The 26,935-nt window shown below is 44.8% G+C and overlaps 1 protein-coding gene across 1 annotated transcript in view; it reads left to right on the forward strand.

The window, feature by feature from the left end:
* LOC135405126 (zinc finger SWIM domain-containing protein 6-like) overlaps positions 1-26,935 on the forward strand; it is a 229,463-nt gene that overhangs the window by 196,793 nt on the left and 5,735 nt on the right. Inside the window, exon 13 of the mRNA XM_064639842.1 lies at positions 22,828-22,909. Within this exon, the coding sequence (XP_064495912.1) occupies positions 22,828-22,909 (82 nt within the window). The remainder of the gene's footprint in view (positions 1-22,827; positions 22,910-26,935) is intronic.

Below are 26,935 nucleotides of genomic sequence, written 5' to 3' on the forward strand. Positions count from 1 at the left end.
GTTACAGGCCCTTTTACTCTGGTACTGTGGGTCCACCCCTTCTCTATAGTTCGTATTGCTGTTTCAGTGGTTAATACTACTTGGTATGGCCCCTCCCATTCTGGCTTGAGAGGCTCTTCTTTCCATGTTTTTATTAGAACCCCAGTCTCCCACTGAAATGTTGTGTATTTTCATTTCTAGTTTAACGGTTTGGGGAAGTAGCCCTTGTTGTCTGAGATCTTTTAACCTTTTGGCTATTGTTGTGACATATTCTCTGAGGTATTTTTTGCCTAATTCTAGGGTTGGATTTTGGTGATTTTTATGGCATGACGGATAAGGTAGCCCAAATAACATCTCATAGGGAGATATATTTAGGTCTCTTCTGGGGGCTGTCCTGATCCGAAAGAGTGCTAAAGGTAAGCATTTTGTCCATGGCAGCCCTGTTTCCAGGGCAATTTTGGTTATGGTTCGTTTTAGAGTTTGGTTCATTCGTTCCACCCTCCCCGAGCTCTGGGGGTGCCATGGGGTATGATGTTGCCAGGAGACTTGTAGAGTCTCGCATATTAATTTCAGAATTTTTGAAGTGAAATGTGATCCTCGGTCTGAATCTATGGTTTCGGGTAGTCCAAATCTGGGGATTACTTGTTCTAGTAATGTTTTAACTACACTTTGAGCTGTGGCTTTTAAGACTGGAAATGCCTCTACCCAATGAGTTAAGTGATCTACAATCACCAATAAGTATTTCCATCTATGTACTGGGGGAAATTCGGTGAAATCTACTTGGATTCTCTGAAAGGGTCTAATTGCGAGCTCTCACCCCCCAAGGGAGCGAGCTCTTTGTACTCTTTTGTTTACTTTTTGACAAGTCATGCACTGGTTTGTTATTTGTTTAGCAATGGTACACACCCCTAGGTGCCCGTAAGCTCTCAAAAATGTTTCTACTAGGGCTTGGGTCCCCCAGTGTGTGCTGTTATGGAGTTCTTTTAGTACTTCTCGCGTAACTGCTTCTGATAGTATCTGCCTCCCATCTGAGAGAAACCACCTCCCCTCCTCGTCCTTCTTGGCTCCTATTTTAATTAGTTTTTGTTGTTCTTTTTCAGTAAACACTGACGGGGATACCTTTTCTGGAACTGGTATCAGGGCCATAATTTTTGCTTCAGGTGTCCTGAAGCTGAGAGCAGCCTCTTGGGTGGTTTGGTCAGCTCGAGCATTTCCCTGACAGATCATATCTTTTCCCCTTTGATGCCCCTTCACATGTACAATGGCAATTTCTTGGGGTCTTTGGATTTCCTCCAACAAGGTTTCAAGAAGTTCACAGTGGCTCAAACCTTTCCCCTGGGAGGTTACCATTCCCCTCTCATGCCAGATTTTCCCAAATATATGTGCAACCCCCCAGGCATATCTGGAATCAGTGTATATGGTTCCCACCCCACTGCCGATTATACGCAGAGTGCTAACCACTGCATACACTTCACATGCTTGAGCGGACCAGTCCTTTGGCAGAGTCCCCAACTCCACCACAGTGAGATCTTCTCCATCGGCTACTGCATAACCACTTTTTCGTTTTCCTTCTACTATTTTTGATGATCTGTCTGTAAACAAATGTATTCCTCCCTCTATAAGTATATCTAATAAGTCTTCTCTGATTTTTGTTTGGTAATCAATAATGTCTAAGCAATTGTGTGCAGTTATATCATTTTCGGTATCTTCTTGTCCATACAAAAACTGAGATGGATCTACACATGAGTTAGTCATCAAGCTTAAGTCGTCTTTTCCCATTAATATGGTTTCATATTTTAGAATTTGAGAATCTGTCATCCACCTTCCAGATTTCTGACTTAAGATTGCTCTTACTGCATGTGGAGTGTCTACTTTAATTTTTCCTCCAAATGTTAACTTTCTTGCTTCCTGCACCAGTATGGCCGCAGCAGCCACCGCCTGGATACAGGCTGACCATCCTCTGATTACTGGGTCTAATATTTTTGACAGGAAACCCACCGACTTTCCTGCTCCCCTCCCAATCTTGGGTGACCATCCCCTTTGCAGTCCCTTCTGAGGCGTTCACGTAAAGATCAAAGGGTTTTTTTAGGTCTGGTAAAGATAACACTGGGGTTTGGGTTAGAACTTCTTTCAATTCATTAAATTTCTCTATTTCTTCTGGGGAGTACTCTGCTTGGTAGACTTTTTTGGGTACTGTGTTATTTGTTAATTTTTCATATAGGAACTTTGTTTTACTACTATAATCTAGAATCCATAATCTGCAAAATCCCACTAATCCTAAAAATTGTCTTATCTCTGTCTTTGGGAGAGGGAGGTCTAAGATTCCTTTTATTCTTTCTGGGCTTAGTTTACGCCCTCCATTCTTTATGATATGTCTTAAGTACTTTACTTCTTTTTCTACAAATTGAAGTTTATTTTTTTGACACTCAATCCCTGTTCCCCTAGGAAGTTTAACAGTCTTACTGTTTCCTTTTCTACTTCTTTTTGTGCTTTCCTGGCCACTAATAAATCATCTACGTATTGTATGATGATGGTTCCTTCTTTTGTATCAAATATGCTCATTACAGCTTCTAGGGCTTGTCCAAATAAGTTGGGTGCTTCTGAAAACCCCTGTGGGAGAACTGTCCACCTTAGTTGTTGTTTCCTTCCTGTTTCTGGATTTTCCCATTCAAAGGCAAAGGTGTCTCGAGAATTTTCATCTAATGGACAGGTCCAAAATGCATCTTTTAAGTCAACTACTGAGAACCACTCACACTCAGGGGATATTCTACTCATTATGGTGTAGGGGTTCGGAACAACCGTATGATGCACTCGGACTATTTTGTTGATTTCTCGCAAATCTTGGACTAATCAGTAAGTCCCGTCATTTTTCCTTACCGGTAAGATGGGGGTATTGCATGGTGACATACAGGGTTCTAATAGGCCATCACAAATTAATTTCTCTATTATTGGTAGAAGACCCTTTTTCCCTTCTAGGGGAATGGGGTATTGTCGAATGCAGATGGGTATATTTGAATACAATTCTACTTTGAAGGGTTGTATTTCCAGCCTCCCTCTGTTCCCATCTTCAGCCCACACTTGGGGATTTATGCCCAAGTCTTCACTTAAGACAAAAAGCTTGACTTTCACCTCCTCCCCTTGGGGTACTATTTCCACTCCTAGAATGCCCGTTAGGTCCCTGCCTAGTAGATTCACCTCAACCTGTGATGTAATTAGTAGATCTTCTTCAATTATTTTCCTGTTTCCTTTTTTGGATACAGCTGGGGCTATGGGTACTTCAAATTTTTCTCCCTTTGCCCCCATCACTGTAACTGTTTGGTTAGAAATTCTTATTCCCGGAGGGGGTTGGATTATGCAGATCCTTTGAGCTCCTGAGTCCACCAAAAAGGTAGTATCTTTCTCCTGGGGTCCTAGCTTTAAATTTATCAAGGGTTCTTTTCTTTCTTCTGACCCCAGGAGAAAGAACTCCTGACTTTCCTATTCTGAGTCTTCCTGTAATTGGAAGACTCGGATGTCTTTTCATCTTTTACTGCATTCTTTTTGTCTATGGCCTTCTTCTCCACAGTAGTAGCAACAAATTTGTCTTCTACCCTGTGTATTTGGGGGTCTGTTTTCTGTCTCCTTTCTCTCTGACTGCTTAGTGAACTTGTTAGCATATTGAGTTCTTTGCTTCCTATGGTTTCTAGGTTCATGTCTATATTCTCTTTGCGGTACTTCCTCTTCTTTTTGTTCTGATATTTGCTTATTCATCTCTTTAATTGTAGCCATCATTATTTCGATTTTATTTTTCTGTCTTTCCTCATCCCTCTGGACATACACTTTTTGGGCCTCTTTCAATAATTCGTTCAATCCTTTCTCATTCCAATCCTCTATCTTTTCTAATTTCTTTCTAATGTCAGGCCAAGAATGTGTTACAAAACAAACTTTTAATAATTCTTGTCCTGTTCGTGAGTCTAGTTGTACTCCCGAATATTGTTGTATATTTCTTTTTAACCTTTCTAACCATTCTGATGGTGATTCATCTTTATTTTGTTGATCATCAAAGGCTTTGGCTGAGTTTTGTCCTCAAGGGACTGCCTCTTTAATTCCTTTAATGATACAACTATGATAATCGATCATATTTTGCCTTCCTTCATCTGTGTTCTGATCCCAGTTGGGGCGAGCTACGGGCATTTTTTGTTCTCCGTCTTGACCATTTACCCCTTGAGGATGCTCTCTGTTCCATACCCGGATCCCTGCAGTTTGAATCATTTCTCTTTCTTCTACAGTGAATAAACTCTTAATTTGCATTTTGTCCCACATGAATACATTAGGGCCTAAGAATTGGTCAAGTTGTTCAGCTAAACCCAGTGGGTCTTCTAGCAACTTTTTCATTTCCTTTCAGAACTCTCTCATGTCCATACTAGTTAGAGGAGCGTTTACATATCCCACGCCCCCTTGTGCCTCGTGCATGGCAACTTCTCTGAGGGGATAGAGTGTTTCTGGGGTTTCTGACTCTTGTTCCCTTCTTCCTCTTTGTCGTGTTCGAGGGGGACCAGGAGGAGGGGGAGGAGTCCTGTCTGGACTCTGCGCTCCATTAACTTGATCTCTATCAGGGTTATAGGGAGGGGGGTTGTCTAGACAGTTCTCTATTGGGTCCCAATTTAGGCTCTTTTTCTTCTTCTCGCTGTTATTTGTTTTATCGGTTATAGAAATTGGAAATAGTTTCATGGGTTTTACCCAACATGCCGCATAAGTACTTTCTTCTTGGTTAAATGTTTTTTTTTCCATTTACATAGTTATTGAGGGCTTGACAAATCCAGCTGTCAAAAGAGCCAAATTGGGGCCAAATAAGGTAGTCTGATTTTATTGGTTCCTTTGTCCATTCATATATGCAAAATTGTATCATGGTTGCTTTATCTTTTCTCCGAGTCCATTTTGCTTCATCCCATGTTTCTAACATTTTACCCAGGGGGGAATCTTGGGGAATATTAGATATTTTTTCTGATTTTTTCTTTCCTTTCCTTTGTATAGTTGTCTTACTTCCCACAACTCCCATTGTAATTAATTTAAATTACACACTCTTGTCGAAATCCAAAAATACCGAATTTGAATCATGGGAAACTCCTGTCCCAGAGACTGTGGGAAACCTCTGTGGGAAGACCCCGCCCAGAGGTTGGTCGTGGGAAACCTGTGAGAAAACTCTGCCCAGAGGTTGGTCGTGGGAAACCTAACACTGCTGCTATGCCTCCGTCAGGCAGCGGGGTGCCGCTACAATCGCTCCCCACTGGAGAGCGCTGCCGCCCCGCTTCTAGAGTCTGGGACGCCCGGGACGCGCGCTGCTATGCCTCCGCTGCTATTGCCAGAGCGCAACCGTCTTTCCCCGGCACCACTGCCGCCGTCCCGTTCTGTTCGGGACCGTCACAGCACTCTTTAGAACAAGGCGACCCCCTCTCCTGCCGCCAAGCCCACTGCCAGGGCACGCAGGCACCCTTTAAACAAAGGCAGCAGTCGTTCTACTACCCCTCCCCCACCGGGACACATGGGGTCTCTTAAGACGTCTACTGCAGCCTTCTCTGCCGCTGTCCCTCCACTGAGACACACAGGGTCCACAGGCTTTAAACCGGCAGCTTTTTCCGCCGCCATGACCCCCCCTGCCGAGCTCAGGGCGGCGTGCCACTGCCGTCTAGCTCTCTGCACACAGCGTCACAGCACGCCGTGCTGGGCACCCTTTAAGCAAAGGCAGTAATCGTTTCACTGCCCCACCAAGACACACGCGGCGCGCCACTGCTGCCCAGTTCTCCGCATACAACACCACACCGAATTCCCCACGCTGCCACTTGCTGAAACGCTCCCGTCCATGTTGAGAATGTGTCAAATTCCTATTGCAAGTTACCCCAGATCTATCCCTTCCAATTTTTATTCCCCTCCCTTTTTCTTCCACGGGAGTTCTCAGTCTTACGTCACATCACACGCTTCGTCTCTTCACTGGCCCGTCCTCTCTCAAGAGACGTGGAAACACAGTTAGAAAGACCCCGCTCTCGCTTCGCGCCTTTAGACACGTCTCATACACTCTCTCGCACTCTCCTGGCTTTCCCCCTGGGACCCCAATCCACCCCCTCAGATTTAAAATGATTCCCTTACTGGCGTCTATGGCTCGTGTGTTGCCGCGGTCTTTTTAAATCCTATATGCCGGCTGGCTCTTCTGCTTTCCTTGTTCTACAGCCATGTTTCCTGGGTCCTTCTATGCAGCCGCCCTGAACCAGGGGGTCCCTGTCCTTGGACTGCCAATCTGGGTGGGGCGCGAACCTTCCTGGACGTTGGCCCCCCAGCCCAGAACCACCGGGCGTTGGATCCCAGGTGAGGCCCCAAATTTGTGACAAAAAATCTCTAGTTCCAATTTATTAAAAAACGGCAAAAAGAAAAACACTTGCAGGAAAAGGAAACTTGCAGCAAGAAATCCTTTATTGGCAGTGCTGAGTGCAGTCCCAAGCCACTCTCATGGAAAAGCACACGCAATTAGAAAAACGAGTGCCCTTTGTACCCTTGGCCACCTAAGATGTTGAATATTCAACAGGCAACAGGTATTTTTACCTTAATAGGTAATTTTTCGAACTTGGGAGGGGGGTGTCGCCCTCCCGCCTAATTGATTGATGATGTACCGCCCTGAACAGCACAGGGGGGTCCCTTTGCATACAAAGACCCGCCACGTGGCCAGGGTAAATTTTTCATTTTTATATATTGTACCCTTCCTCGGCCGCGAAATTCCCTTTGTGTCAAGCCCTGATGGGGCTTTTTTTCACCTTACAATCTTCACGAGGCGCTTAAAATTCCTGAAATTAAATGAAAGATAAGAAAAATTCCCAACACAACACTCCCCTGCTTTCCACTTAAATCAATTTACTTATAATAAAACCGGATTATTTTATTTCTCATAGATATCACTGTATTCATGGATACCCCTGTGTGGATGATGGTGTCATCAGAATTTCTTCAGTAAGATCTAGTGAAATAAATATAATGAACCTGTACTTTCTCCTAAATCCAACATTTGGAATAAACTGATGTAGAACATGTCCACTGTCTGTCCTAAGCTTAGTAAGGTGGTTTAAGAATCTTAAAGGCAGTTTGCTTTCCAGAAGGAAGATGCACAGCAGTTTTCTGGTAGTAACTCACAGCTGTATAGATTTCTGCAGTAACATTTTTCCTGTAAAAGTCTTACAGTGTTGTTAGCACTGTCTTCAGTGGCCTACACATGCTTTCCCCTCTCCTGCCTCCTGACCTAATGGCAATTAGATTGTCTATGTTCGCTATCTAGTAACTGACTGCTTATGACATAGAATCATAGAATCATAGAATCGATTGGGTTGGAAAAGACCTCCGAGATCATCGAGTCCAACCCTTGGTCCAAATCCAGTCCATTTACTAGATCATGGCACTCAGTGCCACGTCCAATCTGCGTTTAAAAATCTCCAGGGATGGTGAATCCACCACCTCTCTGGGCAGCCCATTCCAATGCCTGATCACTCTCTCTGTAAAGAATTTTCTCCTGATATCCAACTTAAATTTCCCCTGGTGGAGCTTAAGCCCGTGCCCCCTTGTCCTATTGCTGAGTGCCTGAGAGAAGAGACCAACCCCCACCTGGCAAGAACTTCCCTTCAGGTAGTTATAGACGGTGATGAGGTCACCTCTGAGCCTCCTCTTCTCCAGGCTAAACAACCCCAGCTCCCTCAGCCTCTCCCCATAGGACATCTGCCCTATAAAACTTTCTCCCCTCACATGGCAAACTGAACAGCAGTGTCCTTAACAAGACAACTTGTTATTGTTGGGCTGAGGGGATACCAACAATTTCACAACTCTGTCACTGCGATTTCTGTGACAGAAAAGCCTCATATTGTTCTAGATTTGTGAGTAATATTTGGACTCCTGGGTTCTTTCTCCCTATTTCCAATGACAGCATGTTATATGACTCAGCAGAGGGAAGGCATTTAAACTAGCTGTGGAAAGCATGGCCAAATGGACATAAAGCATCTCAGGTGTATTCTGTCCTTCAGAACCTTACTGGCACAGATGCTGTGAGATCTGCAGGTACAGGAGGGGCTTCTATTTCCCCATTTACCTGTTGTATGCTACATCAAGTATAACTACACACATGCAGACAGGTACTGCTGGCAGAACTGCTGAGCAAGTTAGTGCAGGTGATCACTTGATGTGTATTTGAAAAATGGTGTCCTTTCCCTGAAAGCCTCTAAATAAATAAACCTCCTCAATGTGCATGACAAAGACGTTTCACGTTTGTGCAGGACCTAACAGTTGGTTGGCCATTTCTTGCATCTCTTATGGGTATTGAGATCTTCTGTTCCTCTAGAATAAGAAATTCTTGTTAAAAAAAAAAATCTATCAGGACAAAGACAAGGTTATTCTCTGTAGAAGAGAGCTTGACTTTCAGATAAGCTATGTAATTCCCAGGGGCAGCTTCTTATTTTCAGACTTATTAACCTGTTGAGAAGGTCTCTTCAATTGATAGCACAGATCTTGGATAGAACTTGGACAGATCTGGAACTTCCATTTAGAAAGAGGTGGCTCAAGAATGTATTGAGCAGAAGTAAAATAGTTCTTTGGCTACATGGGCTACAGTACAAATTACCTTCAACTCCTCCTTGGTCAAGACTTTATTTGAAATCTTGGGGGATCAGTAAAGGACTCCTCTCAGTGCTCTCAACTTGTCAGTTTAATCAAATGAAAGGAACCTAATTCCAAAATATTTCAGGTTAAGAAACTAGATATAGTATTGGGTTTTGCTCTAAAGTTAGGACTGTCTACACTGGAACTGCTATTATGCCCACTAGGCATGCTGAAGAGTCTTGTGACTGATGATCGTTTTATAGACCACCACAGTGAGGGAAGTCATTAGAGAAGACTTTCAGAGAACAGAGCACAGGTAGTATTTTCCTCAATCCTTCCAGTAGCAGGGAAGAATACTGAAAGGAACAGGCAGATCCATCAGATCAACACAAAGGTAGTTTGCTTTCCAGAAGGAAGATGCATAGCAGTTTTCTGGTAGTAGCTCACAGCTGGTTTTTGACCATAGGATGGTCTATACAACACCTTTCTCGGAGGGGAAAAAGAGTTCTGTCACAGGAGCTAGCAGGGCTTGTTGACGGAGCTTTAACTAGACTGGAAGGGAAAAGAGGCAAAACCAGGCTTTCCAGTGATAAGCAATGGGATGGCACGCCAAAACTTGAGGGACTGCGCACTAGTGGGATCCTTCAGTCTGCTCCACAAGGTGTTGGTTACAGTGAACCACACCTGAAATGTTTCTATACCAATGTGCCCAGCGTGAGGAACAAACAAAAGGAGCTCAAAGCTTTGGCCCAGTCGCAGAGATTTGACATCATTGGCTTAAGTGAAACCTGGTGAGATGAGTCCTGTGACTGGTGTGCCATGTTGTGCGGTTACAGGCTCTGCAGGAGGGATAGGCAGGGCAGGCAAGGTGAGGGAGTGGCATATTGTGTAATGGAGGGGCTGGAGTGTACAGAGCTCATGCTTGGCAATGGCATGGTTGAGAGTCTCTGGGTAAGGATTAAGGGACAAACAAATAAAGCAGATGTTACCATGGGAGTCTACTATAGGTCACTGGGCCAGAACAATGATGCTGATGAATTATTCTTTGAAGAACTAAGGGACACCTCTAAATCAACCACCCTTGTCCTTAGGAGGGACTTCAACTTGCTAGATGTTAGCTGGGAAAACCACACAGCTGGTACAAACAGATCCAGAAGATTACTAAAACACCTGGATGATAACTTCATGGTACAGGTACTAAGGGAGCTGACTAGGAAAGGTGTCCTCCTTGATTTGTTGCTTGTTAACTCACTTGTGAGTGAAGTGACAATTGGTGGCCATCTTGACCACAATGACCATGAAACAGATGTGTTCAAAATGTCTGGTGACACAAGGAAAAGTGCAAGGTCCCCTGAGAAAATGCTGTTGAAGGTGCTGGGATCCATCAGGACTGGTCACTTTTTAAGCACCACCTCCTAAGAGCACAGGAGCAGACAATTCCAAAATGTTGGAAGTCAATCAGGTGAGGCAGAAGACCAGCTTGGATAATCAGGGATCTTTTTCTGGAGTTAAGGCAAAAAAAGAAACTTTATGCCCAGTGGAAGCAAGGTCAGATTACATGGGAGGAATATAGAGATGCTGCTCGCCACTGTCGGGAGAAAATTCATGAGGCCAAAGTTCAGCTGGAGTTGAAGCTGGGCAGAAATGTGGGGGACAATAGAAAGAGCTTTTAAAAATATGTCAATAGCAAAAGGCAGTGCAGAAATAACATTGGCCCATTACAGGATGAGGATGGTGTCTTAGTTTAATAAGACTGAAGTTTTTTGCTAAGGACGATGAGTTATGAGGAAGACCAAACTCCTCCCTCTAAGCAATTGTAAATCTGAAATTAAGAGGCTCCAATTGAGGAAGTATGGAAAAGGAAAAATAATAGCCCTTTATTAAAGGATATATGCGTATTGGCAGAACAACAAAAGAACACAAAAACAACCAAAAATAATCCTGTACCCAAAAATCCCCTTCAAAAAGGGAAAGAGTTCAGTACTTTTTACTTTTTGGCACAATTCTAACCAGGGTCAGCAGGGGGCGCTGTTGGATCACTGGAGGAGCAGAGCCTGCAGTTGCTCTGTGGTGGTCGGCAGGGGGTGCTGTTGGGCTCTGACGGTTGCCACATGGGGCCCCTGTGTGGGGGAGAAACTGACAATGGAGATTTTCCCCCTCCCACCAAGAAAGGGAAGGGGAAAAGGGGAAAGAAGGTGGGTTCTTCCCACAAAACTCATTCTGTCTGCAGTTGGCTGTGGCCAGGATTTCCCCCCCTTTGTTGATGGGCACAAACCGCTGCCAAACATGGGAGCAGAGGAGGGAAAGGGCGACCTCCTCCCCAAAAGGTTCCTCTGCAGGTAGGTCAGACCTCTCCGATGAAGTCCGAGCAGGTCCGGGCTGGGGGCAGAACAGGGCGCAGGAAATGAAGGCAAAACCGGAGCCAGAAAACAGCCAGATGACCAGGCCGAGAACAAAACGACCTTGGAGCCTTTCCAACACACACCTTGCCTGAGTTAAGGCAAAAGTCAAGTGCCCCTGTTTCCGAGGAGAGAAGAAAAAAAACTCATCACCCCTCCCCACAGTCAATAGGAGGGCCATCAGCTTAGAATGCAGGCCTGCTAGTTAGTTCTTTTGTGCGGATCAATCACCCAAGGCAAACCACCCTCCCCCATTCAACATCTTTCTTTTACAGTGAGGCAGGGGAAAGAAAAATTCCCTGCTTGGTTTTTTTAGAACAAGTAAACCCATGACAGATGGTCACCTCACAAACAGGGAGATAGACAAGGTAGAGATGTTTAACGCTTTCTTTGCCTTTGTCTTCTACACTGATGATGGTCTAAGGGGGTCCCAGAGCCCTGAACTAGAGGACCATGGCTGTGAGAATGATCAACTCCCAGTCAACCCTGAAACTGTGAGGGATCTGCTGCTCCAGATGGATCCCTATAAGTGTATGGGGCCTGATGGGATTCGTGGGCCTGATGGCTGATCTCATCATGAGACCTCTCTCAATAATTTTTAAATGGTCTTGGGAATCTGTAGAGGTCCCAGCTGACTGGAAGCTGGCAGATGTTGCCCCAATTTTCAAGGAGGGCAAGAAACCAGCACAGATGACCCTGAAAACTACAAGCCTGTCAGTCTCACTTGAGTGCCTGGTAGAATTATGGAGAAGATTATTCTGGGAGGCATTGAAAAACACCTTAAGGACAATGCAGTCATTGGTCACAGCCAGCACGGCTTCATGAGGGGAAAGTCCTGCTTGTCAAATTTAATTTGCTTTTACGACAAGGTGACCCACTTAGTTGATCAAGGGAAGCCAGTTGTTGCAATCTTCTTGGATTTGGATTTCAGTAAAGCTTTCGATACTGTCTTTCACAGGATCTTTTTGGACAAAATGTCCAGCACACAGCTGGATAAATATATCACGTGGTGGGTGAGCAACTCGCTCACGTATTGGGCACAAAGGGTAATAGTAAATGGGGTAACATCAGACTGGTGACCTGTGACTAGTGGGGTTCTGCAGGGCTCCATCATAGGCCCTGTGCTCTTCAACATCTTCATAAACGACTTGGACGCACGACTGGAAGGGATACTAAGCAAGTTTGCAGATGACAATACTAAATTGGGAGGAACTGCTAACTCCCTTGGAATCAGACATGCCCTGCAGAGACACCTGGACAAATTAGAGGACTGGGCAATCACCAACCATATGAAGTTTAACAAAGACAAGTGCCAGATTCCGTACCTGGGATGGTACAAACCTGAATGTACATACAAAATTGGGAATGAGAGGCTAGAAAGAAGCGCCATGGAAAGGTACAGAATCAGAATCACAGAATAGTTAAGATTGGAAGGGACCTCTAGAGATCATCTAGTCCAACCCCCCTGTTCCAGTGCTCTGATATCCTCAATCTAAATAAGTTCTTCCTCATATGGAGGTGGAACTTCTTGTGTTTGAGTTTATGGTCTTTACTTCTTGTCCTGTCACTGGGCACCCCTGAAAAATCTGGCACCATCCTTTTGACACCTGTCTTTAAGATATTTATATGTATTGATGAGATCCCCTCTCAGGCTTCTCTTCTCCAGACTAAACAGGCCCAGTTTCTGCAGTCTCTCCTCATAAGAGACCAGGACTTGGGGGCCCTGGTCGATGGCAAGTTGAATGTGAGTCAGCAGTGTGCCCTGGAAGCCAGGAGGGCCAATTGCGTGCTGGCGTGCATCAGGCACAGCATCGCCAGCTGGTTGAGGGAGGTGATCGTCCCACTCTACTCTGCCCGGGTGTGGTCTCACCTTGAATACTGTGTGCAGTTTTGGTCACCACAATATAAGAAAGATATTAAGCTATTAGAGAGCATTCAAAGGAGGTCAATGAAGATGGTGAAGGGTCAAGAGTGGAAAACATATGAGGAATGTCTGAGGTCACTTGGTTTGTTCAGTCTGGAGAAGAGACTAAGGGGAGACCTCATCACAGTCTACAACTTCCTCATGAGGGGAAGAGGAAGGGCAGGTGCTGATCTTTTCTCTCTAGTGACCAGTGACAGGACCCAAGGGAATGGCATGAAGCTGTGTCAGGAGAGGCTTAGGTTAGATATTACAAAGAGGTTCTTCACCCAGAGGGTGGTTGGGCACTGGAACAGGCTCCCCAGGGAAGCGGTCACAGCACCAAGCCTGACAGAGTTCAAGAAGCATTTGGACAACCCTCTCAGGCGCATGGTGTGATTTTTGGAGCTGTCCTGTGTAGGGATAAAGGTTGGACTTGTTGATTCTTGTGGGTCCCTTCCAACTCCAGATATTCTATGATTTGATGATTCCACAAAGGTCATTCACACCTTTTTCTTTCTTTTTCTTTTATTTTTTTCATCATTTCCTCCCTCACCAATAGCAAAATTCAGCCCATGACCCTGTATTTTCTCTTGGATTCACTCTACTCGGGGGAAGACGAAAATTCTTCTTGAACACTGGAAGAGTGTTAGCTTTCAATTTGTGTGTACATTGATACAGTAAGTCACAGTTGGCCCTCCTGGCTGCCAGGACACACTGCTGACTCACATTCAACTTGCCATTGACCAGGACCCCCAGGTCCCTTTCCACAGCACTGCTCTCCAGCCTTTCATTCCCCAGTCTGTACGTATATCCAGGGTTGCCCTGTTATTTTTTAAACTTCATATGGTTGGTGATTGCCCAGGCAACAACTGCAAGTGATATAAAATATGGGCACTGCAATTAGAGCTTATAGTCCTTTTCCTATGATTCTGATGGTTTTATGATGGAACTTCTTTGCAGGGACTCCTTGTTCAGAGAGAGAAATCATCGCTATGACTTACTCATGGCTAGGCTTCGCGAACGAAGATTTGGGAAGGTTTTATCCACATTTGTTACAGGCACGCTGGTGGCTTATGAGGCCAATACGAGACAGACATATCCAATTGCAAAAGGCACAGCAGAAAGACTCCTTAGATGGTATCTTCTGCAAGACACGGTTCTTTTCGGTTGCCTTTTCTCCTCGAGAGTGATCCTGCGTGTGTTCTCAAAGGAGACAACTGCATTATAGATGGCATGTCTCCAGGCCTCCCGGTTGGAGGCCAGAGTAGACCAGTTATGGTGATCAATATGGCCAAGTCTGAGATGTTGTTTCAGGGAGTCCTTGTATCTTTTCTTCGGGGCTCCTCTCATGCGGCAGCCAGTGGCAAGTTCACCATAAAGCAAGATCTTAGGGAGGCAGTGGTCCTTCAACCTGGAGACGTGCCCTGCCCATCGCAACTGTGTTCTCATCAACATGGCCTCAATACTTGTGACTGCTGCTTGATCTAGAACAGATGTATTGGTCACAAAATCTGACCAGTGGATGTTTAAGATTGTACAGAGGCAGCGTTGATGGAAGCGTTCTAGGAGACGCAGGTGGTGGCGGTAGATGACCCATGATTCGGAACCATACAGGAGAGTAGACAGCACTATGGCTCTGTAAACACTGATCTTGGTACTTTTCTTCAAGTGTTTATTACGCCATGGTCTTTTGAGGAGTTTTCCAAAAGCACTATATTCCTTTGCTAACCTGTTGTCTATCTCTCCGTCAATCTTACCATCCGAGGAGATGAGGCTGCCTAGGTAATTAAAGTGCTGGACTGATTTGAGCTCTGATTGGCCAATGGTGATGTGGGGATGATGGGGGACTTCCTGAGGTGCAGGTTGATGGAGGACCTCTGTCTTCTTTAAGCTGACTTCCAGTCCAAAGAGCTCAGCAGCATCTGCAAAGCAGGATGTTAAACGCTGCAGGGCTGCTTCTGTGTGGGCAACAAGGGCGGCGTCATCAGCATAAAGCAGCTCCCGAACAAGATGGTTTAAGGTCTTAGTATGGGCCTTCAGATTGAATAGACTTCCATCAGTACGATATCGAATGTAGATACCGTCCTGATCATCGAGGTCTGCTGTGGCCCTTTGGAGCATCATGCGGAAAAAGACTATGAATAGGGTAGGAGCAAGAACGCAGCCTTGTTTCACACCATTCTTAATTAAAAAGGGCTCAGAAAGTGTGTTGCCATATCTGACTTGGCCGTGCTGATCCTCATGGAGTGAGATGATCATTTTAAGGAACTTGGGGGGACAACCTAAGCATTCCAAAATCTGCCTCAGACCTTTTCTGCTCACAGTATCGAAAGCCTTCGTGAGGTCGACAAAGGTTACATAGCGACCTTTGTTCTGTTCCCTACACTTCTCTTGCAGTTGTCTGAGAACAAATACCATGTCTGTGGTGCTCCTGTTGGCTCTGAAACCACACTGACTTTCAGGTAGAATTCCTTCTGCAATAGTGGGTATTAGTCTGTTCAAGAGTATTCTTGCCAGGATTTTACCAGCAATGGAGAGCAGAGTAATACCACGGTAGTTTGAGCAATCTGATCTAATTCCTTTCTTCTTATACAAAGTGATGATGACTGCATCACGAAGGTCTGATGGTAGTTCGCCAAGTTCCCAACAGCACACCACAAACTCGTGAAATTTGGTGTGGAGTGCAAGGCCCCCATGTTTCCAGACTTCAGGTGGAATACCATCAACCCCAGCTGCTGTATGGTCTTGAGGGTTTCTCCTAAAGTGGGGGCAGTATACAATTCATACTTTACTGGTTGTTGTGTGATGGACTGAATTGCTGAGTCTTGGACTACACGGCTGGTACTGAAAAGAGTCTGAAAGTGTTCAGACCATCGATTCAGAATGGAGGTTTTATCTGTTAGAAGCGTTTGACCATCAGTGCTGAGTAGAGGGCTTTGGACTTGGTATATAGGCCCGTATGCTGTTTTCAAGGCCTCATAGAAACCTTTGTGATCACCTGTATCTGCGCATAATTGAGTTTTTTCAGCTAGACTGATCCACCACTTGTTCTGGATGTCCCGGAGTTTCTGCTGGAGCTTGCTGCATGTGAGACGAAAGGCTGTTTTTCTTGCGTGACAGGATGGCAGTGTAAGGTGTGCTTGGTGGGTGGTTTTCTTCTTCCTCAACAAGTCCTGGATTTCTTGATTGTTTTCATCAAACCAGTCCTTGTTCTTCTTGAGGGAGAACCCTAAGGATTCTTCGGAGGATTGCAGGATGCTGTTTTTAATACAGTGTCAAATTGTTTCAGGAGAGGAATCTGCAGAATCTGTGGAATGGTTTTCAAGCCTAGTTTGAAGGTTTGCCTGGAATCTGTCTCTTACTGTGGCTGACTGGAGATTGTTAACTTGGAGTCTTCTTGGGATATTGCCCCTTTTAGGTATGAATTTGAGATTGAAGTTGAGTTTACAGCGCACAAGCCGATGGTCTGTTTGGCATTCTGCACTGGGCATCACACGGGTATGGAGGACATCGCGAACATCTCTCCGTCGCACCAGGACATAATCGATGAGGTGCCAATGCTTAGAACGGGGGTGCATCCAGGTTGTCTTCAGACTATCTTTCTGCTGAAAGATAGTATTAGTGATGGTGAGCTGTTGCTCTGCACAGAATTCTAGCAGAAGTCAACCATTATCGTTGCAGTTTCCAACACCATACTTGCCTAATGTTCCTTTCCAGGCTTCAAAATTCTTACCTACTCTGGCGTTGAAATCACCAAGGATAATGATCTTATCATCTGCAGGCACCTTTTGGGTAAGGCGGCGCAGGTCAGCGTAAAATTTATCTTTTTCGGCAGGGTCAGCTTGGAGAGTTGGGGCATATATACTAAAGATGACAACATGTTGTTTGTTGTGGAGTGGAAGGCGTAGGGAGATAATGCGGTCAGAGTGACCCGTCGGCAGATTTTCGAGTTTTGGAACAATAGAGTTTTTGATCATGAAGTCAACTCCTGAGAGATGTTTTTCTGTTCTGGGCTTACCTGACCAAAAGAGTGTGTAACCGGCACCATGTTCTCTGAGGCTGCCTTCCTCGTGAAGGCGAACTTCACTGAGACCAGCTATATCGATGTTAAGACGAGCCAGTTCATGGGCGATTAGGGAAGAACGACACTCAGGACGTCCGCTATCTGCAGAATCGAACATGGTTCTCATGTTCCAACATGCTAGAGTTAATTTAGGTACACCTTTGGAGGCAGGTGCGTGCCTTTGTCTTTTGATCTTTGTGCGACCGCATTGGAAGAAGATGCCCGTTGGCCTGTGGTTAGCGAACCGGGTGAAGGTGGAGATGAGCTTTGTTTAGGCCACCTTTTCTAGGCCCCTCTCCGAGTGGAGCAAGCAGTGCTGTCCTTGAAAAGGCTGCTTGGTCGTTCAGGGTGCTGCCCCAAGAGACTGTCATCTCCGGTCAGTCTCAAATGACCAATATCCTGAACCGCCTGCATGCAGGGTTGGGTCTGCGGCTTCCAGTGCACCTTTCACCTGCTTTTTGCATGTGGGTAAAGCCTTCAAGCCTGCGCAATGGATTTTTTAGGTGAGATGCAGTCTGTGTGGAACTGAACCCACCCTTTAATCCTGAGGTTCATCTGCCAGGGCCGAGCGAGCTTGGACGGTGGCAGTGAGGTCCTCAGGACATAGGTTTGATTAGAGTGTCCTTCTCTTAGATGGATGGTCTTACAGGGCTAAGCGAGCTCCATCTGCCCGGGTTTGGGATTACAGTTGTCCTTCTCCTAGGATGACTGCCAGAAGGCTAACAAGCTCATCCTGCCCACGGATGTATTGTATCTGGCCCTATGTTTTTGACCTGTCTGGCATGGGTGACCCTACTGAAGGCATGTACCATCGCCAGCATAGCTCACAACCGCATAGGATTACACAGGCTATGTTCCTGTTAGAACGGTTTGGGCAAGTTTTACATTTTCTACTTATTATTATCACCTAACTATATACAATCATAAGGAGATACTCAGGAACAACCCTTTGTATGACTTACTAATAATCATAGAATCATAGAATAGTTTGGGTTGGAAAGGACCTTAAAAATCATCTAGTTCCAGAACCCCTGCCATGGACAGGGACACCTTCCACTAGACCAGGTTGCTCAGAGCTCCATGCAACCTAGCCTTAAATGCTTCTAGGGATAGGGCATCCACAACTTCTCTAGGCAACCTGTGCCAGTGCCTCTCCACCCTCACAGTCAAGAATTTTTTCCTAATATCTAATCTAAACCTTCTACCAGTTTGAAGCCATTCCCCCTTGTCCTGTCACTACATGCTCTTTTAAATTGTCTCTCTCCAGCTCTCTTGAAGGCTCCCTTCAGGTACTGGAAGGCCACGATTTGGTCACCACAAAGCCTCCTCTTTTCCAGACTGAACAATCCCGATTCTCTCAGCCTTTCTTAATAGAAGAGATGCTCCAGCCCTCTAATCGACTTCGTGGCTCTCCTTTGGACTTGCTCCAACAGGTCAATGTCCTTCCTGTGCTGGGGACCTTAGAGCTGGATGCAGTACTCCAAGTGGGGTCTCACAAGAGCAGAGTAAAGGGGCAGAATCACTTCCCTCAACCTGCTGGCCACGCCTCTTTTGATGCAGCCCAGAATACAATTGGCTTTCTGGGCTGCACGTGCATATTGCCGGTTCATGTCCAGTCTCTCATCCACCAGCACCCTCAAGTCCTTCTTCTTGGCAGGGCTGCCGAGGTAGGGTCGTTTATCCCCCAGCCTGTATTGATACTGCGGGTTGTCCCAACCCAGGTGAAGCACTTTGCACTTGGTCTTTTTAAACCTCATGAGCTTCCCATGGGCCCACTTTTCCAGCTTGTCCAGCCCCCTTTGGATGGTATCCTGTTCTTCAGGTGTATCAACTGCACCACTCAGCTTGGTGTCACCTGCAAATTTGCTGAGGGTGCACTTGATCCTTTTGTCTACGTCATTAATAAAGATTTTAAATAACACTGGTCCCAATACAGACCCCTGAGGGACACCACTTGTCACTGATTTCCATTGCAACTCAGAGCTGTTGACTGCTACCCTCTGGATGCCACTGTCCAACCACTTTTTTATCCATCAAACAGTCCACCCATTGAGTCTATCTCTCTCCAACTTAAAGAGAAGGATGTTGTAGGGGACCATGTGAAAGGCTTTACATAGGTCAAGATAAATGACATCTGTAGCCCTTCCCTTGTCCACTGATGTAGTTACTTCATCATAGAAGGCCACTAGGTTGGTCAGACAGGACTTGCCCTTGGTGAAGCTGTGCTGACTGTCTCAAATCACCTCCCTGTCCTCCATGTGCCTTAGCATAGCTTCTAGGAGGATCTGTTCCATGATCTTTTCAGGCACAGAGGTGAGGCTGACAGGTCGGTAATTCCCAGGGTCCTCTTTTCTACCCTTTTAAAAGATGGGTACAATGTTTCCCTTTTTCCAGTCACCTGGGACTTCACCTGACTGCCATGACTTTTCAAATACCGTGGAGAGGGTCTTGGCAACTACATCAGCCAATTCCCTCAGGACTCTGGGATGCATCTCATCAGGTCCCATGGACTTATGTACATTCAGGTTCCTCAGATGGTCGTGAACCTGATCTTCACTTACAGTGGGAGGGACTTTGCTCCCCCAGTCTCCATCCTGCTGTCCGTCCACTCGAGAAATGTGGGAAGAGGGGTTGCCATCAAAGACTGAGGCAAAAAAGTTGTTGAGCACCTCAGCCTTCCAGTTTTCCAGCATTTTTTATTGGGGCTTACACCTTCTTTGACCTTCCTTTTCTGACTGACATACCTGTAGAAGTGCTTCCTGTTATTCTTTGCGTCCCTTGCAAAGTTCAGTTTCAGCTTCACCTTTGTCTTGGTTTAAAGACAAAAGCTGGGGTGGAAACTTCGATAAATGAGCTCCCTCCCCTTTTATTAAAACCTCTCCTTTTTTTCCACCAATACAGACAAAAAATGTGAGGAGATATAAGTGAAAAAATAACGGTTTACTGACAAGAAATATAGCAGCAAAAATACAAACAGAATGGTTCAAGTCAATAACAGAAATCACCTCTAGTCTCTCCCTCCCCCAAAAAAAAATTCCAGGGGCAAAAAGCAAAACCTAGGAAAAACCATTTGTCCACAAAGAGTTATACTATTACACTGCCCAATCTATGTCACCCAGTCAGGCTCAGATCCTGACCGTAGCAGCAATGTTAGTGTAGGGGCAGTGTTCCCTGCCTTGTCGCTGCCTCCAGCGCTTGTGTTGCCCTGATTGGCTCGGCTGGGGCTCGAACTCCGGCGACTCGGCTGGGCCGTGGAGCGACAGTGGCAGTGTGGTCCCGGCTGCAAAAGCGGCAGCAAAGCCACAGCTTCGGCTTGCGACAGACACCAGTGGCTTGCAACAGTCCCAGAGCGGCTTTGACCTGCGGCAAAACCCTCTCTCCGAGGTGGCAGTGTCAGCAGGTGGCACGGTCCCAGGCGTCTCAGCTCCCAGAAGGTGTATGGCAGCAGGGACTGCAAACCACACAGTTAGTTTCACTTTTGTTTTCTCTCTGACTGAGGGGGCAGCTCACTTTGGAGAGGTCCCAGCAGGGGTGCAAGGGAGGGTGATAGTGTAGCGGTGGCTTCCAGGGGTGGCTCTGACAGACCATGTGTCTGTCTCTCTCCCTCTCTCTGCTCCACCAGCAAGGAAAGCATGGTTCCAACAACATGGAGTGGGTTCACTGTGGCAGCGTCTTCCTCTTTCCCTCCCCACTCCCTGGCTCCAGCAAAGGGGGGTTCATTCTTAAAAAAACAGTTCCTCCAAAACAATGTTGGAAAATGGAAATAAAATACAAAACCTCCTTTAACCATGACAGCCTTGGCCTTCCTCACCCCATCCCTACACAACCATACTTCATCTCCATACTCTTCCCAGGTTACCTGTCCTTGTTTCCACTGCCTGTGCATTTGCTTCTTTCCCTTTTGTTTGACCAGCAGTTCCCTACTCAGTCATACTGGTCTCTTGTCTTTCTTGCTCCTGGGGACTGTTAGCTTTTGTGCTCTATGGAAGACTTCCTTAAAGATCCGCCAGCTCTATTCCACTCCCTTGCCTCTGAGGGCAGGCCCCCCCAGGGATCCCACTGACTATCTCCCTGAAGAGTTGGAAGTTTCCTTTCCTAAATTTCAGGGGCCTGACTTTACTCCTTACCTGACCTGTATCCCTCAGGACTGCAAACTCCACTAATGCATGATCATTGCAGCCCAGGCTGCCTCCAATCTTGATGTTCCCAATTAGTTGGCTTGCATTGGTGACCAACAGATCCAGTATCACATTCCCTCTGGTAGGGCTTTCTATTATCTGACTCAAGAAGTTATCCTCCATGCATTCCAGGAGTCTCCTGGATTGCCTACAGCTCGCTGTGCTACTTTCCCAACAGACATTGGGGTAGTTGAAGTCCCCCAGCAGGACAAGAGCCTGTGAGCACAATGCCTCCTGTAACTAGAGCAAGAAGGCTTTGTCAACAGGCTCCCCTTGGTCAGGCAGCCTGTAGTAGACACCAACCATTAAGTTCCCTTTGTTGCCTCAGTCTCTGATTCTTACCCACAGGCTTTTGACCTGCTCATGGCTGTTCTTCAGAGACAATTCTTCACACTCAATCCACCTCCTAATGTAGAGGGCAACCCCTCCACCTCTCCTTCCTCCCCTGTCTCTTTTGAACATAATGTAGCCATCAATAGTTGCACTCCAGTCATGGGATTCATCCCACCAAGTTTCAGTAATGGCAACAAGGTCATATCTTTCTAGCAGCACAGTGGCTTCCAACTCCTCCTGTTTGTTGCCTATGCCATGTGCACTGGTGTAAAGGCACCTCAGCTGGGCTGTCAGCTGTGTTGCCTTCCCAGAGGAACATCCCTTAATTCCTTTGAGATAATTCTCTGATGTTTCTCTGTTGGCTTCTGTTACCTCAGGAGTCCCTGACTCTTCTCCATAAGATTGCAAGTATGCTCCAGCGTGGCTAGCACATCTGAGAGTCAGCAGCAGAGGACCCTCGCTAGCACCCTTCCCTGCAACCTTTACCTCTCATCCCACAGCTACCCAGGGACAAGCCTGATATTGTCCCCCTCCTCCATCACATCTAGTTTAAAGCTCTACCAGTGAGCCCCGCTAGTTTCCGAGCAAAGACTCTCCTCCCTCACTGAGAAAGGTGAGTCTTGTCTGACGCCAGCATGTCTGGTGCTGCATAGGCCATTCCATTGTGAAAAACCTAAAATTTTGGTGGTGACACCAGCTGTGGAGCCATGTATTAATAGACTGGGCCCATCTGTTTCTTCCAGTGTTGCTGCCTTCAACTGGAAGTATAGAGGAGAATGTAACTTGTGCCCCAGAATATCTGGATATATCTGGAAGTGTGTGTATATATATATCTTTTCATCATAAACAGCCAGTCAAATCACAGTACACTCTGACTCCTGTCTGTATTGTTGAAGTCAATGACCAAAAATGCCGATAGGGAAAAAGTTAGACTGGTTAGATTTCCAAACAGGAGTTGACACATTTCCACTTTTAATACTTGTATATAAAGAGGGAGGAGACACAGTATAATTTAATTTAAACAATTGATAATTGATTGGGCTTTGTTGTTGATTGGGGATGGGGGGGCTTTTTTGTGGGGTGGGGGGGGTTTTGTTTGGTTTTTTCTTCTCCCCAAATAAAACAGTTTCTTCTCTAGCCTAGAAGGACCTACAGTTGGAATTACTCTCTGTGTGCTCTTCTAGGATAGCTGAGCAATATTTATCAAGTCTTTTGATATATCAGCTAAAAAGAGGTAACAGTGGAGAGGGCAAGAGGCTGCCATTTTGAACCTCAGTGTATTTGAGTAACTCAAATCCCTGATTGTTGGTTTATTGTCTTGGTTTTACAAGAGGAATAATTTTTATTTTGTTTATGTTGTTTTAATAGGTGATGCGGATGACACTGTCAACACTGAATTGGCGACGACGGGAAATGGTGAGGTGGTTGGTAACATGTGCAACAGAAATAGGTATGTTCTGAGATGCTTCTTAAGGGCTTCTGCCTTTTTTCAGCTAATCTTAGAGGGCTTGATCTTGTTTGTCAGCACCCAGGCTCTGAAAATATCTCCCACTTTCTGTTCATCTATAAAATTCCTTTGGTTAGAAGACAATAATTATGGCAATGATGAGTGGAGTTTTTGAGCATGTAATAGAATAGGCACAGGCCAAGTGAGACAATAGTTGATTAATGCAGTGTTACTTCTTTCCCCTTCAAAGTAGGGACATCCATAACCCAGATTTCTCCTTGTCCCCTCCATGTTGGGTTTGGGTTTGAGATTGCAGCAGAGAAAAGGCTAGTGGTTATGGGATACACTATGCTACAATTTTGCTTGCTCTGAAGGGTGAGGCTCCAAAAGACTGGTGAGAGCACTGTCTTGTCAGCTGTGGGGAAGATGAACCAGAAAACAGGTGAATGAAATGCTGAGATTGCCTCCCACTGTGTGGCAGACAAGATCTCATTAAGGGGTTCTCATTGCTTATTGTTTGCTTTCTTGGTTTTGTTTTTTTAAGCCCCTCCATAAATCCAAGCTTAGAGTGTAATGCATCTTTGTTACGTGGCTATGACATTGTGCAGGCCTCTTGTCTACACTAGAAAGCAAACCAAACACTAATGCACCCATCCTTAACCATATAAGGTGAAAATAAGGTGGCAGAACTAGTACTATCCACTAACCACTAGGATAGCAGTGGGAAAATAGTGCACCCAACAGAACATTATGTTCAGTTCTGGGCTTTGCCATAAATTTCCTGTCTTGATGAGGTGTCCCTTAGCTTCTGTATTCCAGTTTACCATCTGCAAGATGAGGATACAGAATCTGAAAGTGAAGATGAGGGCAATAAAATCTGTGTAGCTGTAAAAAAAGAAAAAATCAGACGCTGTTGTAGAAAGGACAATATAAGTACTACGATAAGGGAGCAATTTTAATTCTTGCTAAAAATATTTTTTGAAAGTATGCTTCCCTACTGTATTTACTTTTTTTTCATACATCTGAGTTGGATTGTGTTGCATAGATGCTTCTTGAGTTTCAAAATTGCTGCTGCTTGTTCTCTGGATTATTCTTTGCTTTATGCTTAGCTGAGAAATTAATACTGTCAATAGCATGTGAAAATACAGCTTACCTTTGTATGCCCTCAGTCAGAAAATGGTTTGTGTCTGTAAATTTTCATGCAATGTTCTTGTTTTATTGCCATTATATCTTTGCTAAAGTAATTATTACTGAAGCTATCTTGCATATATTAGTGCCTGGGTATTATTTTGTTCAGTTACATATTGACAAATAAAATGTTGGTTTTAATGCTGCTTTAAATTAGTTTACATATTCTAAATTAAGCATCCCATAAAGAAACTTTAATGTCATAAAAAGTACTCTTGAGACTTCATCAAGTTGATAAAACAAGGAATCTGTTTATTTAAATGAAGATCTGGTATTTCCTGACTGCTGAATTTTTGCATGAGTGAAGGGGTTCACAGGAAACATTACAGTCCTACAGAGAAAAGGACCTCTGGGTGTGGTTGTGGTGGGTTGACCTTGGCTGGACATCAGGTGCCCACCAAGCTACTCTATCACTCCCCTTCTCAGCTGAACAAGGGAGAGAAAATAAGATGGAAAACAACTCATTAGGTTGAGATAAGGCAGTTTACTAAACCAAAAGTGAAAGGTTGTGCACGTGAAGCCAAAAAGACAGATAATAACTGCTCAGAGACAGTTTTGAGTCTTTAAGCAGCAAAGGTATTTATTTCAAGTAACGTTGGGGGGCTAGCCAGCTCGTCCTGGACAAACTAGCTCCGAAGTTCTCAGTGAAAAGTCAAGCAATTTATCACTCTTAGGTACTAGTTCTTGATTTAAAACCGAGAATGTGGCTCCAGTGTTGATCAAAAAATCTAATTCCTTTTTACTTTCCCCTAGCCCAATTTTGACCAGTGGATCTGCTAGGGGACAGTCTACTGGTTCCCTTCATTCACCATTCTGATGAGCAATGACAGCTCCTCCTGAGTTTTTATTCGCTAGCTTAGGGCAGTCTCGTTTCCAATGGCCGGTTTGTAGGCAATAGGAACACCGATTTTGTCCTATCCTTGGCTGCTGAGAGGGAAAGCCTCCTCTTCCCCTTATAATCTGGCCTCTGCCTCGACCTCTTATGCCTGGTCCTGAGAAATTCGGATTTTGGGTCATAGCAGCTGCTATTACCCTTGCTAATTTTATATCTTCCTTTTTCTCTCTGTTGTTATATACTTTCCAAGCTTCATTCATTAACACCTCTAAGTCTTTATTGGCAGGATGATCTATTTTCTGTAACCTTTTTCTAATATCAGGATTACTTTGTCCCATTAGTAATCCTACTAGTTATTGTTTACACTCTTTTGATGCTGGGTCTAAGGTAGTGTATTTCCTCATAGCACCTCTATCTAAAAATGCTGTGGGGATTTCATCTTATCCCTGCCTTACTTCATACAAAGCTGCCCAATTCACTGCTTTAGGTATGGCATTTCTTAATCCTACTAAGATTAAATTTCTATATTGTTTTAGCAATCCATAGTGCTCTGGATTATTTGGGTCCCAATTAGGTTTTTGTTTTGGAAAAATGACATCTATGTCCCCTCTTAAAACATTTGTAGCAATCTACGCTTCTACATTTTGCCTAGCTGTGTTGATTACAAGTTCTTTCTCTGTTTCTGTCAGTTCTGATAACATCAGATCTATGTCTGCCCAGTCGATATCCTGTTTTTTTGCAATCAATTCAAACCTTTTAGTCACTTTTTCAGGATCTTCTCTAAATCTTTTGGCCTCTTCTCTCCAACTATTTAGGTCACTTGCAGAAAAGGAGACTTTTACTCTAGTCTGATTGCCTGTCGGTGTTATTACTTGGCGCAATGGTGCCATCGTGTGGCTTGCCTCTGTTTTGGATCTTATTTTGACCCCAGTTTTGCCTTTGGCTTTCTGTCCCGTAGCCTGGCTACGATATGTACTACTCACCCCCTCTTCTGGGTCCTCTACACTCTCTGCTATACTCTCCGAGTCATCTATATCTACTCCTGATTCTTGCAGGCTGCCTGATCCTTGTCTATTCTGCTCTATTCTTCTAAAAGGTGTTAACTGTAGTTCTTAAAAGTCCAAAATACTCTCCTCATCACTATTTCTCCTTCCTAACTTGAGACACTGCTGTCCTAAGCTGCAAGAGTCACAACAATGTTTTTTTGGTTTATGCTTTTTCTGATCCTTTTCCAATGCTAAGACAAAAGGATCTTGAGGTGGGACATTTATTCCGCAGCTTTTCTACCATTCGGGTTTATTTCTCAAGGTGAAAAACATATCTGCGTACATAACCTCGTCCCATTTTTGTTCTCTGTGGAGAAACATCATAAACTGTAATATTGTGTTGTATTTAAGGCTCCCTTCTTGCGGCCACTTTTCACCATCATCTAATGTATACAGTGGCCACAGATTTTGGCAATATTTTAAAAAAGTTTTCTTATTTAGATTTCCTCCAGGAATTCCACCTAATTCTTTCCAATGCTTTAAAATGCACCCTAGGGGTGTTTTAATATTTATTTCTTTACTTACTCTGCTTCCCATTATTAAGGGTATATCTGTTTACAATGTACTGGTTATCACTGACAGATATTAATCTCCCAATGAGAGACCCTCACCGGATCGTCCAACTGTCCAAGCATCAGTAATGTGCCAGCTGACCCAGGGATCGTGTTCCCAAACAGGTTCCCAATTGCAAATATTCTGAATTACTAGAGGGTCATACCCTAATTTGTCCCCTCTCTGGACTAATTGTGTTGCAAACCCACACAAATGACAGTATTACACAAAGCAATTCTTGTCATTGGGCTCTCTGCTCAAAATCTAGCTGAGCTAAGCTTCCACTATGTCTTCCTTGTCCAGCTGAGTGGCTTCTTCTATAAAATCGAACTCTAGTTTAAGACTCAAGACTTTCTTTAATCTGTTCCACTGCTTCAAAGTATTTCTCAATTTATTCCACCACTTCAT

The sequence above is a fragment of the Pseudopipra pipra genome, chromosome W (assembly GCF_036250125.1).
Source record: "Pseudopipra pipra isolate bDixPip1 chromosome W, bDixPip1.hap1, whole genome shotgun sequence".
NCBI lineage: Eukaryota > Metazoa > Chordata > Aves > Passeriformes > Pipridae > Pseudopipra > Pseudopipra pipra.